Raw genomic sequence first — 19,416 nt, 5'->3', positions numbered from 1 at the left:
CAAAAAGTCTTTCAGCTTCGTACAGATAGGTGTCACTGAATCCCTTCACCCAGTTTTGTAAGAGAAGAGACAGGGACCGTATCCCTGGAAAATGTAAAAAACCTACCGTCAAAGTGCAAAGCCAGGAGCTGCTACTCAGTGAGCACACACCAATTTCCTACGCAAAGCCCGGGCTCTCCAGAGCATGACATGAAGCTGCTCCAGGCAATGGTCACAGCAACGCTGCGCAGAGGCAGTTGCTTCTTTAAGTCATACCTCTGTTTTGTAGAAGAGTTTCATTATCAGCGAGGTGGGGGTGCGGGAGTAAGAGAAAATGAAACGCGACACAGTTTCTAATCGTTACCCATTCAGCATGCTGAGTGAGGTACCACTCATAGAAAAAATAATACATTACAGTTCAGTATTAACGTAAAACAAGGGGAGCAATTAAGGATGCACAGGCAACCCTTAACCTGGCACCCCATAATTTGGGTTCCTACCTCCACAGCCCTAACCTGGCTTTACCATATTCCTTTCCCATGAAGGCACAGGCCCAACAACTTCTCCGCGTACACCTGGCAGACAGCTGTCTCGGCGCCTGCAGGACCAGTTACCCCAAGCCCGCAGAGCTCCGCGGGCGAGAACCTCTATACAACGTTCAGGTAACGAACTACAGAACCGAAGGTGTTCTGCGCTTGCACAACCCAAGCTAGCTTCTTGAAATCAATATAAAGATCTTTAGATCAGGTTGATGTGTCACCCTAAAGGATGCAAAATATCAAACTTATCAAATGTAGATTCCCAAAGATAGGAATCTATTTTCTTGGCCAATATGTTTACTGTAAAATACATTTACTGTATTTCTTACGGTAAGTCAGCAAGAGAAACACTAAGCAGAAAATGTGATGCAGTTATTAAAAAGCACAGTTTTCATTTCTCCTACATGATCAGAAAACCAGCATAGGAACTGGTTTTAATTTCCTTTTACGAGAAGAGTCCACTGTTCATTGCTGGGTTAGAGACAACTCTATTTTTTCTACGTAACAGAAAATTTAAGATATCAGTGTCATTGCTCCGTACATCTTTTTTTTTTTTTCCAATATTGCAGAATTCTCTGTATTTAAAATGTAATTCACATTTAATAGCCCCTAATATTTAAAAGTATATAAAAGTAAGTACATTGTCTGCATAAATAAAGTAAAAAAAAAAAAATATATATATATATATATTTTCTACCTGTCTGGAAAACCTTCATTAAAATCATTATTTTACAGGAAACCAAATTGTATCAGTCATTCTTTACAGTAAATTCATCTATATAAATAATTATAGCAGTGCTTTAATTTCCACTCTATCACAACTTCACAAAAACAATGGCACTGCAGAAATTGTGAATTATTTTTGCAATATTATATTTGCAAATTCTGTAAATTTTTTGCAATAAGAAAATGCTACTGTTGAACCCCCTTATTTCCCAGAACACAGACTTGGAAAAATTTTCAGAGTTAAATGAAAGATCTCATTCAATAATGGAGATTCTGTGGAAATCAGTGGCAAAACTTCAGTTGGCTTTAAGATTTCAGGCTCAGGCCCCAGCTGTTTCAGCTTTATAACATTTATGTCACTAAAAGCATATGCTACTGTATTTTTCAATAAGTAGTATAAATCTGAGAGCGTATTAGGTATTCTTTGCTCTCAATTATATCACATTTCTTTGTAAAATGGTCAAGTAACAAAACTCCCTATAAAAGAAAAGCATTGACTGTCAAACCAAAAAACCCAACAAAATAAATGAAAAGATGAAGGTTTACAGCCATGGTGAAGCCATTTAATAAGATGGATTAACCCAATTTTATTTTTGAGCCCTTCGAACAATGAACAATCTTGTAAGATATAATTGCCACTGGATGACATAACTACAAAAAAGGATAACGTACTTTGGACTGTCTGACAGGTCTGGAAGATTATCTTTTCTAATGTAAACCTCCGGTCAAATCTCAGCAACAGTAAATCTAATAAACTTTACTAAGACCTTTAACTCTTTCTCGTGTCTTTGCTTGACTTACAAAAATATGTATTTTTGTAAAGTTCCCATGGATTTCTCCAAAATATTTTTTTAATTTTACAATCCCTGGGTAACTTCCAGGGATTTATGTTATTATTAATTAACACCACACAGGCTAACCAAGATCCCCAGCTCAAACTGTTAGAAAGTAACATGCAATTTCACGTGAATTAAGTAGCACAGACATTCCAGCAAGCAGGGTAAATAACCTGCTCTTGAAACAGTGCCGGAACAACATGCAGATTTGAACATCTCTATTAATTGCAACTTCTCTGAATTCTCTCTGTAATTCACATATAGGGCTAAGAGTATTTTTACCAAGCTGAAGTGGTCAACTTCAAAACTACTGCAAAAACAACTACCTGCAAAGCCTGCCTCATTAAGAGTTAATTATCATTAAACGTGTCCATTGACAGTTAAAACTGAATGTAGTATCAGGCACTACTCAAAAAACATTATCTATAAAACTGTTTGCACATACAATATACACAAAGCCACCAACAGGGCAGATTTTTATGCCCGTGTAGTAATGCATTTATAACACTACAGGAAGCGAAACCTGCGTGTTTTAAAAACCCGTACCTTGCCCTCTGCACCTCCAGCTGGCTTGTCCACCTCCTCCTCCTGTGCTTTCTGCTTTCCACAAGAAGAACTAAGCAAAAGATTAATAAAAGGACTTTTGCGAAACAAGGCATCTTGCTGGAAATCGGAGCCGGGCACTCTGCACTCCAGTAACCTCCTGTAGTACAAGTCCCCCCAGGTTTAAACATTGAATCAACTCTAATTGCGGCGGCGCGTGTTGGTCGGCAATCAGTGGTAGAAACGCTGCTGTCCCGACGTGATGTTTTTGACAGGCTTTCAGGGGCTTCTCAAAGCTTTTCCCTCGTCGCCGCTTAATGATTGGCCATTACTCATGAAGTTTGCCTCACCAAACATTTCCACTGGGTCCTAAAGGATACTTACTAAAGCCATTATATAAAAAACCTGCAATTCTGCACGCCAGCTTTTTGCTCAGTCCCCTAATCTCAGGACAGTGCTATCCTTCTGCCAGACTGTAAAAAAAACAGGCTGTCCCTTTTCATGAGGCTTTCCAGATTTTCTGTTCCTTTGCATGGCATCTTTTCAACTGGAAACTGCCTGTGCCACGTTTCAGACATGTATATCATTGTAAAATGCACATATTTTGATGGTTTTACAGCAGTTGAGATTTCCAGTTTAGTCTGTTGAAGATAAAAGATGAGCTATTTCCTCTGAAAATGATTTTATTTACTGTTAACTTTTAAAGAAAAATTAAAACACAGTAACCCCCCAAGTATCTATACATGCAATAGACTCTTTACATAAATCAAGTCACCATTAGCATGTATTTTTTCAAATAGGTATTTGCACAGTCAGGCATTTTAACTTTTATTTTAAAAAAAAGCTTGAAATAAAAAGCTACAGAGCAGCTATTTGTTTAATCACAAGGAAGAGGCTGTTTCCAGAAACCCTTCGAAGCTTATTTTCTCATAGCCCACTCAAAGGGCAATGCAGACTGCCTCTTTGCAGAAGACTTACCTGCTTTACTCATACCCAGTGTGTGGTACAGGTACGAGAGCAAAAGTTTGCTCGGCCCAGCAGCGAGTCTCTAGGAAAAGCAAAGCACATTCAGAGCAAAGCTTCCAGAGGAGCAAGCGGGTCAAAACCCAGAGAAACTGTCTTTTGGGCCAGACGTCTCTTCCAGGACTCTTCTGTGAGCCCAGGTTTGCGATACTTGAATAGAACAGGTATTCAAGCAACGCACCAGCTAGGAAACGCAGGATCTGTAGAGAGGTTTTTTGGGTTTTGAGGTTTTTTTCCTAATTTCTAATGAAATAAATGTACAAATTAGGTAGAAAAACACATCAATTAATATATCAACATCAAATTGTTCTGCAGCAGAATGTGTAAGTAACTGCTGAACTGGCTGAAAAAACTTCATTTGTCTGAACTTCTTAAGAAAACTATTTTTTGATCTTTGTTCCATTGTCCCTGCAAACAAGGTTATCAACAATCCACAAGAAGTGCTAAAAAAGAACTCAGATTTTGGGTTTGTTTGGGGGGGTGGGGGGTGTTGTTGTTGTTTTGTTTGTTTGAATTTCCACATCCCCCTTAGACACACAACGGGCTTTCCTTATTTTAGAAGTTATAACTTCTTTAATGTTTCAGAACACTAATACGTACTATATTTAACAAAATTTAGGAAAGCTGTAGGTAGCTTGATAAATTTGCTGAGAAACAGGATAAGAATCTCAGTTAAGTCAGTGCTATCATGTCCAACAGCAACAAAATGAAAGTTACCTAAATTTCATTGTCTTTGAAATAAACATGCTAGAACACATTTAAATCTGATCAATAATACAGGAGGAAAATTATGCCACTGATTGCTTTCTTCTACCTTCACTGCAATACTTAAACATTCACAGACAAAACCTCTCAAAACCCTAGCAATTGTAGGTCTATTGCCTGTGTATGTGATTGCACAGCATTCGTGAACATTACCAGTTGTTTATTTTTTTAATAAACTCATAATGCAGAAAGCCTCTGGGTCCGATATTGATTTTAGGTTTTAAAAAAGGAAACAAAAAAAACCCAAAAGGCCACGTGATACTTGAAATGTAAGCGAAGACTGGCTTGAAACTCTTTATTATTACCAAGGTTTTAATAAATATTTCTCTTAAACTCTCATATATATGAACATGCTTAAGTCTAATAAGGTTTAAATTTTCTTTAGTAAATAAAACCACATATGAAACACTCAGTTCAACACATTATGTATATTTCTGGTATAATTAAAAGACAATAGCTCTGGGTAAATAATTATATTACATATTTATAACTATTGCAAGAATAGACATGTTTTATATAATCTTCAAATTTAAAAAAAACAAGATATACAATTGAGAGTATTAGAAGAGGACATTCAAATCTTGCAAAAGATTATCCAATCTTTCTTCCAAAAAATAAAAATCAAAATAATGCAAGTAGTTTTCTGGCCCCTTCTTTCCTCCCCTACTCCCTTCTCCCTTTCACACGCACAAAGCAGCATCACAACCAATTTGTATGTGCTCCCCCTCTAGAAATGTGTCATGGTAAACAGAAGTGGTTACAAAACTGTATCCTCTCTAAATTAAGAGTTCACTGGACACAAACACATCGCAGCGTTTCATTTTAGAATTCCTTCTCCAATGTCAAATCTTATACTAACTTAGATGGGGTGATGAATTGCATTTATGTTCCACAAAAAAGTGAATCAACCACTTTTTTTAAATTGTCTTTTTCTAGTTGATAAATTACTCAAATTGACTCCCCTCCCACATGCCTTAACGTTACTATTCCACTGCAGTGTTTCTCCAAGTATCTAGTGGGCACTCAATTAACACTTTTGGTAGTTAAATGTCCAACTTTGCTTTTCTTACAAGTAATGTATCTGTAGGTACATTAACATTCATAAGGACTTAAGCGCAAATACAAAAAGTAACCTTTGTAAACAGTTCTCATGTCATACCCAATACAGAATGTTCAATGAAACATTCAAGTCACCGCTGTTACAACAGAAACAACCTTATAACTCAAATATATACTCATTAGCCAAACATATTCTACGAAATATGAGAGCTGCCAATGCAAAAGTCAGAAGGACAATCAGAACAGTTGATCCAGTGTTGTTCATGTTGACTCTTGGCTGCTGTACCCGATTAAAGTCAGTTGAAGACGGAGCCCGCCTCTGACTCTGCTGCTGGGCACGGCGCTGCCGAGGACTCATAGACGTGTTAGTGGACACAGGCGGAGTATGCTCTTGACTGGCTGCTGCACCGCTATTCTGAGTTTCAGACTGGAAAGGAAACATGGAGAGTTGTGAGGCACGACAGTGCATAAGATTAGCAAGGAATAAAATCATTAGGACTAAAATGTACTCTTCAGATAATTGTTACTACTTGAAAGCCTGATAATACATGTCACTAGTAGTTACGAGATAGTTATATCCATCATTTTTGTCCATACACTATCTTGAGAAGAAGTCTATTTCAAGCTGAAAATTAGCAGTTCTAAGGACAAGAAAAGAAAAGTCTGAAGAAAGTCTGTCAAACAATATTTGAATCCTAGATTCGTTCCAAATCAAGACATTTCAAATATCTTTGTCTAGGATTTGCTTAACTCTTTGCAGTTCAAGAAATCTTTAATAATCCTCCAGATAGTTAAGTCTCTGAGGATTTGTAACATCACCTATACTCAAGAGGAAACAAGTTGGGGAGGGCAAGAATGGAAGGAGAGAAGTCCAGAGAACTCTAACGAAACAGTACTGCACTGCTTCCTGTGGACAGCGGGGTCCAAAAATCTGCCCTCATCACCACCACTGGAAACAACAAACCAAAAGCCCTGAACACAAAACACCCAAGCGATTCCAGCACAAATTATTGAGCATTGTACCTACGCATGCACATACCTATTGCCCTCTACTGGTCAAACCTCAGTCTACCATTACATGTAGTAAAAAAAAAAAATAAACGTTGGCAACTGATGTTCAATAATACTCAGGAGAGTATTATTCTAAAGAAAATCATTAGTCAGTTTGTAAGATTGAAACTATGGGTTCTGATATTCCACTGGCCTAATCCTGCCTGCAATACCAAAAGGCTCAAACTTCCAACATTTTAATATTAAAAATAGTGACACAGCACAGTTGTTGGAACTAAAAATTTTGACAAGGTTCAATTTTAAAGTGTTTAAAAGAAAAGCAGCCCTGACAAAAAGTTTCTTGTTTTTTTTTTTTTCCTTGAAGTCTTCTTTTCAATTCTCAGAACAGTTTGCAAGTATTCCCACTTAAAGCAACCCACAGCTATTTTCCAGAGTTAGCTGTCCCTCCCCCCTGCCTTCTAAAAGACTGATTATCATTACAACAGGTAAAACTAGAATTCTGGACATTTTATATTTGCTTCTGAGCAAAAACCTTTTAATGGACACAACATCCATAACCCTAAGCACTGTTTTGGCCAGCTACTATATCCACAAAAGACATCCTTTCCACGTGGCCAGATAGGGAACGTCCTCAACTGTGTATCAGGTTTGATGATCCACGAGACAGTAAGTAGTACTTGGTCCTGTGACTCTTTGGCTACGTATTCTGCATGTGGGAGAAGAATCTCCAAACTTCCACCTAGTTAGTGATTTAGTTAGCCCAGGGAAGAGACCTTCCTTTCCTACCTCCTCATCATTAGTATTTCCCACTGTTTATTATCTCCAAGGAAGTACTGGTGTAATTACTCACCACATTTGAGAACTTGCCTGTTTACATAGGTTTCTTGCCTCAGCAAGCAAGCAGCTTGGGTAGCTTCAAAGAAAAATGTTTTTAAAAGGTTTATTTTATCAGCAGAGACAGCCAAGAACACCACGAGCAGCTTGCCATGATTTCCACTACACTGCAGAAGGAAGTCATTCTGCTTCATACTGAACCGACTTGAAAGTTCCTCATGCCAAGGAAAATAAAGACTTAGGGAAACTGAGCCTTTGAAAATGAAGTTTCTAGATTCATCTACGCTCCCATTTTTCAGAAGGGGGGAGGGAAAGAAGTGAATTCAGGAAGCAAGAACTGCAAATTCAGCAAAGTTATTCTTCTTAAAGTAGCTTTTAAAAAAGGGAAGAAAAAGTCTAGAAATATTCCTGATCCTTCATACTTACTAACTAAAGTAACTAGCACCAGCTGTCAGACACCTGGGTTTCTTCCCAACACTGCAAATTTTTAATATAAAAATAAAACAGAAAGACCCTGTTCTGAACGAGACAAGGTGCCGTATACTGACATGAACGGAGCTGTAATTCAAGAGAAACCTCACTGACAATTGCAAGGCTTTAAAAAAAAATTTTGGAGGAAATTATTTAGATGCATCAGGGCAGCAGAAGACTGACTGCTTCACCCAAAGCTGAGCTAATCCACCGCCTTGGGATTCCTAACGTAATCAATGACCAAGTATTAGCAGACATGCAGAAGCAAGTTAGGTAACGATCACTCCTTTCGTATCTGATATAAATCTGGGACCAGATGCTAGCATATCTTAAATAATACATACATCTAGATAAAGATTTTTTTGTTTGAAGACTTATTTGTTAAGAATCCCAAAAATGGCAGATGGGCTGTATTATAAATTAAAAAAAAAAAATCACAATAATCTTGCCTTCACTTACAGCAAGTTTTTAAATTCTCCTTAAGCAAAAATGTCAAGATTTTTAGACTAACGCAACACCTCACATGACAATTTCCATCCAATTTTAAGTCATTTTCTGCCAAACCATACTGGAAGTGTTGGGGGTGACGGCTTAATAGACTAAAAATAAAAAATAAGAGCCACCTTGTAGCCACCTTTAGCATCTGATCTTTGCAGTCATTGAATATGCACTTTATGTGTCATATTATTTCTGATGCTTCTGAAACTGTTAGGACTGGTAGAAAACTTTGCTCCAAGGACATCTGAGTTTCATAAATAAGGCTAGTTTAGTAAAATGTACATATATTAGAATTAACAAAAGTTCTATCGTGTAACAAAATGCAAGTAAGGAAATCTACACTATGTTCAGTCTACTGAAGAATAGTAGCATTCACTACATCACTTATGTCTCCAGGCCGTTATTTTAAAAAATTTTATCGGAATGCTGGAAGTATTAAATAATCATCTTGGAAGGGATGTTTTTAAAAAAAAAAATATAGCAAACTGAGCACTCAGAACCTTATAAATCCTCTGGGTTACTGAAGCCTCCTTCAGTTATACTCATGATCTCAGAGAGATACAGAAATAAGAAGATAAAAGGATAGGTGAAATACTTGCTTGTCCATGTAACTTTCAACTGAAGAACAGCTGAAGTTTGACACAGCATGGCTTAAAGGCTAATAGAAAATATGTCTATTTTTTAATGAATCGAAGTCAGGCCAAGTACTCCTGATTGCCAAGACATGTAGAATTGTTGCTGTGTTATTACAAAACTTAAGACACCACTTAATAGTGATAAAAGGAAACACTTTTTAACAATATATCCTTCAGAACATACGATTAAAACTAGGGGCTTCTATAAGTCTCATGTATCGGAACATAGCCTCATTTTCTCACAGAAACCTCCCTCATCAGTTCAAGATTAGTTGACTTCAGCTACACGGTTTATTTCATCACTCCTCATTACAACGCTTCATCTGGCCGGTGTATTACTGCAGGACACTATTATAGTATATTGTTTAATAACAGGTGTACTGAGGCTTAATATATTCCCAGGTTATCAGAAAAGAAGTCTAACCACAGTTTTTAGCTTGTCACTTTATAATTCTTATCAAGTATGAATTTTATTCATCAACTATAAGCACCAAGGTGGGATATCATTCCACATCAATACACTAAATGTAGGTTGCTACAGGTGTGGTAGGAGTTCAGACTCCCGCAATAGTCCACGTGGATTTAGTCGGTGCAATCAGGGGGACGGACAGAGCGATGCAGCCTACCAGCCTCTACTTCTCAGTAAGCTGCAGTGGTCTCTAGCCTCCACTAACTAGTCCCATGGACTGTGGTGAGAGTTTGGGTACCAACATTTACGTGACCACTGACGTAGAAGGTGACTTAATCTGGACCTGAGTCCAACCTGAGTATCTACAATATATTAATTTTAAAAAGTTCTTTTGCTCAGATGTGGAAGAATCATTTTCTTAATGCTAAGGGCAATTACTTTTATCAAGCCAACTTCCAGCAGTACCTTGCTTGCAATTTGAATACTCAAACAGGAGTAATGTACCATTACTTTGTCCTGAGTAGCCATCAACAGCTACTACAAATTAAAAAAAAGTGTATATATATTATATATATTGTCAGAAGTAGTCTAGTCAGCGGTCTTTTCTGCACTGGCTTCAGACTCCTCACAAGTACCATGCTGCATAATGCTTTAGGTAGCCTATTGTTTTAGCCTTAATAATGCTTAAAGCCTGTTCTTTGCAGCTCTGTATCCTTTTACCCAAGCTGCTGTGGAAGCATTTTCCAGAGCCTCCATGGCAGCATTGTTCCTTTTATTGTTCTCATGCTGTTGTACTCATTGCCTTGCACCTGCAAATCTTGATAATGTTGTTATGACAAGTTCTCCTGGGAGGCAACTATCACTGGTATAAGAATCACCCCCCTCCCCTCCTTTTTCTTCATTCGAAGATAAGTCATTTAAATACTTCTAAATATTCTCTAATAATGTAGGTGCACAAAATTTTAACAGCCAACGTGCAACATTTGCACTAGTGTTGCCCACTTCAGTCATTGCTAAAAGTACCACGAATGGGAACCAATGAGCAGGGTCTTGATGAAAAGTCCATAGTACTAGGTGAAAAGCACGGCAAAAAGTCATCTTTATCCTCACCACGTGCTGTGCTTGAGAGACAACCTCTATCCCTCTGTCAGCTTTCTAAACAGCAGGAACTCAGGAAATACATATTCAACATTCCACTGGGAAGGTATTTAGTCCTCAGTTAGAGAGCAGACCAAAGAGGACACTGTAGTAATTTTAAGTGTGGCATCAAGATACTGCCTGTTGGTCTGGCAACATGACAAGAGAAGGTGGGGAAGGAGGGAAGTGACCTAGAAGATGAGGTCAGGTAGGGAGAGCCCAAAAGTCAAGAACACGAAGTGCACCTCTCCAACAGTATAAACACACCCATGCAACAATTACATCACACAGTAAGTCTCTTCACAGGCTAAAATCTGTAAGAGTAAAGTACTGAATAACACAACAGTTCACACTATGATAGCATTGCTGTTAATGTAACAATTGCCATTACTAAAACACAAACTACTATTTCGAATTGAGTTTTGAAATCTAAAAAAATATGCTTTATTGAAATACTGTAAGTCTTGGTGCTTCTTTAGTGAGTGAGGCTATATCCCTTTTTCTAAATGAAAGCTGACAGAAGGGAAAGTTAAATCAAAGTATCTTTTCTTCTGATGGAATGAGAAATTCTCTCTTCAGGAATAAGGCCCCGTATGGAACAGGGGGAATGGACTCAAAGCCATGCCACGCCAGAGACCCATCTCAGTGTGCTCTTCACACAGGCATTCAGTTAACCCTATCCCAGGAAGGGCATCACTGTACTCACAATTGTCCTGCCATTAATTCATTGCAAAAATCTCTGTCCTTTCAAGCAGCTTAAAGGTAAAAATCATGGAATAGACAATTGTTGCTGGAAAGAACAAACTTGCCCATGAAGCAATCTGTAGATTGGCTTTCCCATAGTACAACACAGCCTACAGATTCCCTCCTCTTCACCTACAGGTAGACCCTTTCCTTAGCACCTATTTAGCATCATGTTTTTAATGAAGACTGATTACAACTGTTCCAAGAGCAGCAGAAAGGTAACACTCCATTCTTCCTGCAGGAGTACTACTATTTTTTTCCTCTGTATTGTGTAGCAAGACATAAGGTCCCATGACTTCAGGGTAGGCATATTAAATCTACTATACCAGAAGGAATTACGCAAGCTAATACAAGGATTCAGCATTGCGTCTACGGCTGCCCTTTTTATTCTCAAAGGGCATAAATTTCAAGTTCACAACAGCAAATTTTCTACAATAGCTTTTGATTACACACACATTTGTAGATTAAGTGGTAAACATTTTATCCAAGAAGGAAAAAAAAATTCTTGATGTTGCCCACATCTAACACTTACAACTTAGTAAGGTAGAATTAAGTCTTTACACAAGAAGAACTAACCCAACAAACTGATTTTACACACGCGAGAAGCCCAACCGAGTAGAAAGGGTCTGCGGTTTGTATGGATGCCCTTTCATGCCTATTAGCAGATCAAGGCCTCAGGCCCTCTACTTTGAGAAGATTTCTATTAACTTTCGCATGAATAAGAACACAAAAATAGCAAGCTCAAATTCTTTAAAATAGTCTTTCCTGTTACGCATTTCTTTCTTCCACTGTGTGGCTGTAAGTTTTCACTCCCCAATGGCTCCAGAAAATTCCTAACACTCAAAATGTGGCAGCTCAGAAACACAGGTATTGCTTCAAACTCAAACTAACAATCATGAGTGTGACAGTCTGAACCCTTAAAACATAAATCCACTTTTCATCATTCACAATTTATCACATATAAATATTTTTACATACATTTATATGTTTAAAGGTCTCATTTCACATGGGACTGTTCTGCTGAAAGTGAAGTTATCATTACTTATTAAATCAGCATAATTGATTAAAACGAATTGCTTAGAAATGGGATTAATTGATCAAAGAAACCAGTCTCTTTTTCCTCAAGAAAATGCTAGCAATGCCTCGGTATTTTGGCTAGTTCTACTATATGAGCCAGGATCTGTAATAAGAATAAAAAAATAGAATTGTTTATTAAATCCTGAACAATCTGGAAAAAGCCTTATTGTGGGAAAAAAAGGATGCTATTAGCGTATTTATATTTCTACACAGCTTGAAAATATGTTGCAAACACGCAACAGATGGTCTGACGTTATTTGATGTGTTTTACATTTTTTTTTTAAATGATCTGCAGCCCCATCCTCTCTAAGAAAGACAGCTTAGCTGGGATTTGCCTGCAATTTATCAGTGAATTTAGATTGCATTTGCTACAGTCATAACAGCAGCTGCCTTGGCCCACCACCAGGCCTCGGTCACTTCCGAAACCATTATGTAAGCCCTACACCTAGCAGTATCATACTTCAAACGGTAAGAATATTTTATTAAGATGTACTTAAGAGGTTATAAAAACCAGGAAGATATCCTTAATTAATATTTAAAAGCTACAAATTACCACTGAAACATTTTTTGCCTCTGGCTAAGAATTCTATTGCAAAAACCTGTGATATATTATGCAGATGGTAAACTGTAGTACTTTAGACACTGTAATATTTTAATGAACTATTAACCCATACATTAAAGGAACTACTGGGAACAAGAATTGCTAAAAGAATGTTATTTATTGTTTTTAAGAGAAGGAAGTGAAAGCAGAGATCACTATTTCTAAAAGTGATTCAGCATACTATTTGCTAAAGTTTACACGTAGATTTTACATAAAAGTATGCAGAAGTTCTAGAAGAAACGTATGAACTACATACTCTTAATGAAGCCTCCAATCAGCTTAACAGTACCAATTTCATGTTCAGACTATGCCTGTACTTGCACTGATAAAGCTCAAAGATGAACCATACCGTTGCACTTGTTGGATCCTGGAATGCTCTAGCTGCACCATCCTGCTGGGGCTCACGTGAAGCAGCAGAGTGGTTCAATCCTGACGTGTTTGAGGGTCCAACATCAGACTTCCTGGATGAATGGACTTCTGCCTACAAGGAGTACATATGTATGCTTCAAAGACAAGATCAAAATTGCTCCAAAAAGATTTGGCTTATTTTGGAATGTGTATTTTAATGTATGGAGAATATGAAACTTACTGAAATGTAATAATCAAGTACGCCAACTGCATTTCAATTACACACCAACAGGTTCAATAAATTCTCATACTTTAGAAATAAGCTATAGATGTGCAAACATCAGTTTAAAAAACAATTTTAAGTTTGTTTGCACATAACATGTATAACATTCAAAAAACGCACAGATGTATAGAACAAAAAAGAAAATTCTTTAAAAGATCCAGGACAACATTATGCCAGAAATAACACCATTTTTTAAAACTTCTGTTTCTCATGTCCTTAAGTGAATGCTGACTACTGTTGTTACAAGTGAACTAATACAGCCTGTTTCTCAGCAGGGCTAACTAGCCTCCGGTAAGTGCTCATTTAATGTGGCTATACTGGTTCTAGTACTGAAGTTGCCTCGCAGCCAGAGTGGGTGTATATGCATGGCACTACACCGTGTCAGGCATGCATACCTCAGTTTCCAGTATTTAATTTTCAGCACAAGCAGAGCAAAAGAAAAAATACAATTCTTATAATACCACGTTTGTACGCATTTATAAAATGTCTAATAAGCATCAACTCCCAGAATTTAGGTTTCATGCTTTTGGAAATTTGAGACAAGAGATCAGTAGTGACACGTAGAAGATCATGAACAAACCTCTTGTCAAAACAGTATATATGCCTGCAATAATCCCTTGGGAATGGAAAAGGCCATCATAGTTCTGAACTGAAACACTTTACAATTTATACATATTAAAAAAAAGTCACAGCCGGATCAATTTTTATCAGCAAGCAAGTCACCTCCCAAGCCATGTATCTAGATCTCAATTCTGTAATAAAGATGACAATTCCAAATCTAATACCTGTCTTCAAATGCAGATATAAGTAGTGGTAGTAGTAGTAGTAAGAAATACAAACAGTATATTAGAAACCAACCAGTTATGGTGATAACAAGCTCATAAGATCACAAGATAGTAATAGTCTTTCATGATACTATTTTGTGTGAGGAAATTAAATTCCCTGTTTCTTGATGTATATTATTTCGGAGAATCCAAAAAATATGTCACTGAAACAACCTGAAGATGAATTTAAGATTTAAAAACACTTATAATCTGACAACACTGCTTTCCTTTTGCACTTGACTATTATGAAGTCTAATATTAGATAGGACAAGTTATGACTCAAATATGGACCAGCAAAGCAACACAGGATTATGAATAACTTAGACTGGGATTGACCTCTAGATGTCACCTGGTCCAACTCCCTCCTCAAAGTAGAGTCATGTTCAGTCAAGTTTTGAGCATCTCCAAAGCTGGAGATTCCACAGCCTCTCTGGGTATGGAGAGCTGCTGCATTTGACATTCCACAGCCTGCTCCTGCATTTGACAACTGCAGGGTGAAATTTCCTTTCCTATATCCAGTTGTAAGTTCCTTCCCTGGAACCTGTGACCACTGCTTTTCATACTTCTGCTTTTTCCAAGAAGAGCTCATTTCATCTTTACTGTTAATCTGTATTTTATACTATAAAGCACATAAATCAAATGCACATTTTGTAGTGTATCAAAGTACTAAGTCTATTATGCTAGACTGAAGTCAGACTAATATTCAAAAAAATGAAGCACTTTAAAGTTCCCAAAACTGAAATATCTTTTTTTTGTCACCTAGTCTCTCTTTTCTCCAGCCCTTACCTCTGCTTCCAGAAAAGCTGGAGAGAACACAGATATCAAGAAAGATCAACATTTTTAAATGTAATAATGAGCGTGAGTGAAGAATTAATTTTACTGCAAAATGTGCCTTGAGATGGCAACATGTAGATAAACCATATTGTTTTACAGTAATGCGTATGCTATTAGTCATCTATCTTTTCTTTTTTTCTTTTAAATGGAATGGGATTTATGGTATATAGCACCTAAAATACACAAAACAATTTGCAAGTCAATGTAAAGCTGATGAAAAAAAATGTCATTTTCTATCAAAACAGACAGGAAAAAAGGTGGAGGCTCACAGAAGCAGGAAAACTGTAATGAGGAAATGTGGTTTGTTATTTTTTCTCCTGAATTTCATGTTGTTTTCTCAACACCAGACATGGGTGCTTTTTTTTTTTTAAAGTTACCATTTTGCTTAAGACTGGTATGAAATAATTTCTCATAATCCCAGGATCATCTAGAAAAAATTAGGAAATCTCTTCTTTAAGAGAAGCAGAGATTGCTGGTATGTTTGCTAGTAGAGAGGCTCTCTCAAATTATACACTCAATCAGCAATCTGATGTTAAATCTTACCCCATAAATTGTCATGGAATTTATCAAAATTATTAAGAACTTTTGTATTCCCTGCTAGTAATTCATACTATTAGTTTACTACAAACACATCAATCGTATGCCTCAGCCTAATGTCAATCAAGCAAACAATAATAAAGTCAAGCAAAGCAGAGAAGCAGGAAGCATAAAAAACCTAATCCCTAAAATTTGATTTGAGAAAGGCAGGGAAGGCGCAACCAGAGGACAGAACTGATTTACCTTTTAAAAAACCCACAATGGATTGTAAAAGGCTGTAGAAACCTGAGGCTTTTGTTCATTTTTCCCTTGCTGAATGCTTGTTCTTAGGAGGTGGAGTTAAGTACGTGGATACATGGAACGCACCAATATTCTTTAGAGACTGATGTCCTTAAGTCTTTCATTTTAAAACTAAAAAAGGCATGAAATGTAAGTTGAGTTCTTTCTAAAAAAATTATACTCCGACATTTCTAGAATTTCTGTGATGAAGATTAGCAGTTCTTAAGTTAAAATTAATCCTACACTTTTTAACCCTTATATATTGTAAAAAAGCCAGGAGCAGGCAGTCCATTGCTTCTCTGAGTACCTCAACTTTAAAACTCTGTCCCTGTATCTCAAAATATTTTACGAAGATGAGGAGATGTTTTTTATCGTAAGTGTTATTACACACAGACCCAACCATATCAACACGTCTAGATGTGAGATTGCACAGGAATATGCAGGTCCTGCAAAACTGACGGTAATGCTCAGTAGGAGGCAATCTTTACTTTCATGGCACACAAAAAAACAGTAGTCTTTAAGACAGCATTAGGAGAACATTGGTGATAAAAGGGGACGTATTAGCATCCCTGACCTTAGTGAGGATGTATTCTGCACCAATGCCACATTGTCATAATATATTTCACTGCAGTTCCTTGCCCTCATGCACAGCAGTCTTCCTTAGCGGCTGATTTAAGAGTTTAGTGGAAAACCCATTGAAAAACGACCCTGTGCATGCAAGACATGCAATTTTCTAAGGCACGTATTTGGCTAAACAAACCTTACTTTCACTGAAACACAAGCTAGAGAACACATTTTTGGGTAACAGTAACTTCCATACCAGAGCTCAACTTTCAGTATCTTCAGCTGCAGAGTAGTTCAAAAGACTTTGCAACCATTTTTCAGTAGGAATATGTTTTACTCCTTCCATAAGCCAAAAGGGGGGGGAGGAAAAAAAAAAAAATCACAAAGGAAAAAAAAAATTTAGGTTAGCTTTGCCCAAACTTTCCTAACACTTTTATAAGACTAATTCTGGGGAATTTAATCAAGTTATTAGTGACTGAAAACATGGAAGTAAAAGCAACATAGTTAGGCAGTTCTTACCATAGTGCTCACCACTGAAATTAAAACTAATCAATCAGTGCTTGAGATGCACAATTTATTAATTAGCACATTGCAAGAGATCCACTCCTATTTTTCTCTTACAGGCTGTTGTAAAAAAACAGGTTTCCACATAGTGATTAATGACGGTTTATTAAATGATTAATGTTTCTGCAATTTACAAGTTTTTCCTCAGCAATTTAAGTTCTATACAACAGAGAAAAGTTTAAACAGTGACTTCACCTTGAAGCTAATTTGTCTGGCAAGTTCTTTAGCCTCCTTGTCCGCCTGGCTTGACACGCTTCCAGATGTTAGTGGTAAGAGGGCTGTCTTCATAGATGTGCCACACATTTCACAACAGAAGTCTTGGGACCTGGCCACAAATGACATAGCTCAGAATAGCATGTTCTCATAAAGTTCTTGTGTGCTTGCTTCAACAAGCTATTTGCAAAACAATCCAAGAAAGACAAGTGGTGTCAAGACCAGTAACTTAGTGTGATTTAGGGCGGGGGGAAGTACTTCTATCTTGAAAAAATATGTTGAGAATTATCTATACTATACATACATATTTTTCTCTCGTCATTTCGGAAAATATTAACAACTGACATATATTGCTATTATCTATACATTATTAATAATTTGTTACCATTTAAAAACTTACTTTATATCTGCAAATTAAAATTGTAAATTATGAAGATCTAACTATTATTACAAATATTAAATTGGACCCAGGAGCTTGCACCTCAAATCCAGGAATTTCAGCTTCTGCAAAAGCATTACCTTTCCTCTCTTGCACACATAATTTGTCTATAGGGCACACTGCAGGCAGCTCTCCAAGCCAGCAAGAAACCACACAGCCTTGATAGTACGCTATCAAGACCAACCCACTAAACCCTACCTCTCAGCAGGGTTTATTAGCTTTGACTCAGTGCCATGCTAACAGGAAAGTTGCAGCTTCCGATTGGCTCAGAGTACAGGCAGAATAAGCTCACATTTGCCTGTAAAATGAAGTACTAGTTACAATTTGGAATACAGTAACTTTGCTTATAAGATAGGGATATGGTCTTTCAAGTACCTTCTCCTTCCCAGATGGGGAAAGGAGAAAGTCCGTAAAAACCTCACAGGTATAAGATTTCATTTAAGGATAATCACAGAATAGTTGAGGTTGGGAGGGACCTCTGGAGATCATTTAGTCCAGTCTTCTTGCTCAAAGCAGGGTCAAGCAGACCATGTTGCTCAGGTCTGATTCCATTCACATTTTTAATACCTCCAAGGATAGAGGCTCCACCACCTCTTTGGGCAACCTGTGCTAGTGCTTTGACCACCTTCACATTAGAAAAGCATTTTCTCGCATTCATTGAATCTTGTGGGTTTCAGTTTGTGCCCATTGCCTCTTGTCCTGTCACTGGATGCCACTGAGAAGAGCCTGGCTCTGCCTTCTTTACACCTTCCTTTCAGATATTTGTACACACGGATAAGATCCCCTGAGCCTTCTCTTCTCCAGGCTGAACACTCCCAGCTCTCTTAGCCTCTCCTTGTATGAGACATGTTCCAGCCCTCTCAAACACCTTCATGGCACTCCACTGGATTCGCTCCAGTAAGTCCGTATCTTTCTTGTACCCTGACCTGGACACAACCCCAGCCTGGACCCAGAACTCCAGATGTCTCACCAGTGCTGAGTACAGAGGAAGGATCACTGCCCTCGACCTGCTGGCAATGCTCTTCCAAATGCAGCCCAGGATACCATTGCAGCCGCCTTTGCTGCAAGGGCACATTGCTGCCTCATGATCAGCTTGGTGTCCACCAGGACCCCCAGGTCCTCCCCTTGCAAGCTCCTTTCCAGCTGGTGGGCTGGCGTTACTCCTCCCCAGGGGCAGGACTTTGCTTTTCTCTTTGTTGAACTTAGAATCGTAGAATCATTAGGGTTGGAAAAGACCTCTAAGATTGAGTCCAACCATCAACCCAGCACCACCATGCCCACTAAACCATGTCCCTAAGTGCCGCATCTACACATCTTTTAAATAATTCCAGGGATGGTGACTCAACCACTCCCCTGGGTAGCCTGTTCCAATGCTAGACAACCTTTTCGGTGAAGAATTTTTTCCTAATATGGGCACACGTTGAGTCCATTTCCTCTCGTCCGATCGCCAGTTACTTGGGAGAAGAGACCGACACCCACCTCGCTACAACATCCTTTCAGGTAGTTGTAGAGCACGATGAGGTCTCCCCTCAGCCTCCTTTTCTCCAGGCTAAACAACCCCAGTTCCCTCAGCTGCTCCTCATAAGACTTGTGCTCCAGACCCCTCACCAGCTTCGTTGCCCTTCTCTGGACACGCTCCAGCAC

At 38.0% G+C, this 19,416-nt stretch overlaps 2 protein-coding genes across 2 annotated transcripts in view; both read right to left on the bottom strand.

Annotated features, from left to right (window-relative positions):
- GABRR2 (gamma-aminobutyric acid (GABA) A receptor, rho 2) overlaps positions 1–2,814 on the bottom strand; it is a 41,366-nt gene extending 38,552 nt beyond the window's left edge. Inside the window, exon 1 of the mRNA XM_009333088.1 lies at positions 2,627–2,814. Coding sequence (XP_009331363.1) covers positions 2,627–2,814 — 188 coding nt within the window. The remainder of the gene's footprint in view (positions 1–2,626) is intronic.
- Positions 2,815–4,695: 1,881 nt separating this feature from the next.
- Positions 4,696–19,416, bottom strand: part of UBE2J1 (ubiquitin-conjugating enzyme E2, J1) — a 22,020-nt gene continuing 7,299 nt past the window's right edge. Inside the window, exons 5-7 of the mRNA XM_009333087.1 lie at positions 17,316–17,445; positions 13,237–13,368; positions 4,696–5,897 (exon numbers count right to left, since the gene is read on the bottom strand). Of these exons, the coding sequence (XP_009331362.1) occupies positions 5,628–5,897; positions 13,237–13,368; positions 17,316–17,445 (532 nt within the window). The 3' untranslated portion in view covers positions 4,696–5,627. The remainder of the gene's footprint in view (positions 5,898–13,236; positions 13,369–17,315; positions 17,446–19,416) is intronic.

This window comes from Pygoscelis adeliae, unplaced genomic scaffold, assembly GCF_000699105.1.
Source record: "Pygoscelis adeliae isolate BGI_AS28 unplaced genomic scaffold, ASM69910v1 Scaffold57, whole genome shotgun sequence".
Lineage (NCBI taxonomy): Eukaryota > Metazoa > Chordata > Aves > Sphenisciformes > Spheniscidae > Pygoscelis > Pygoscelis adeliae.
Note: the sequence above shows the minus strand (reverse complement) of the source record. Positions and strands in the feature narration are given on the sequence as shown.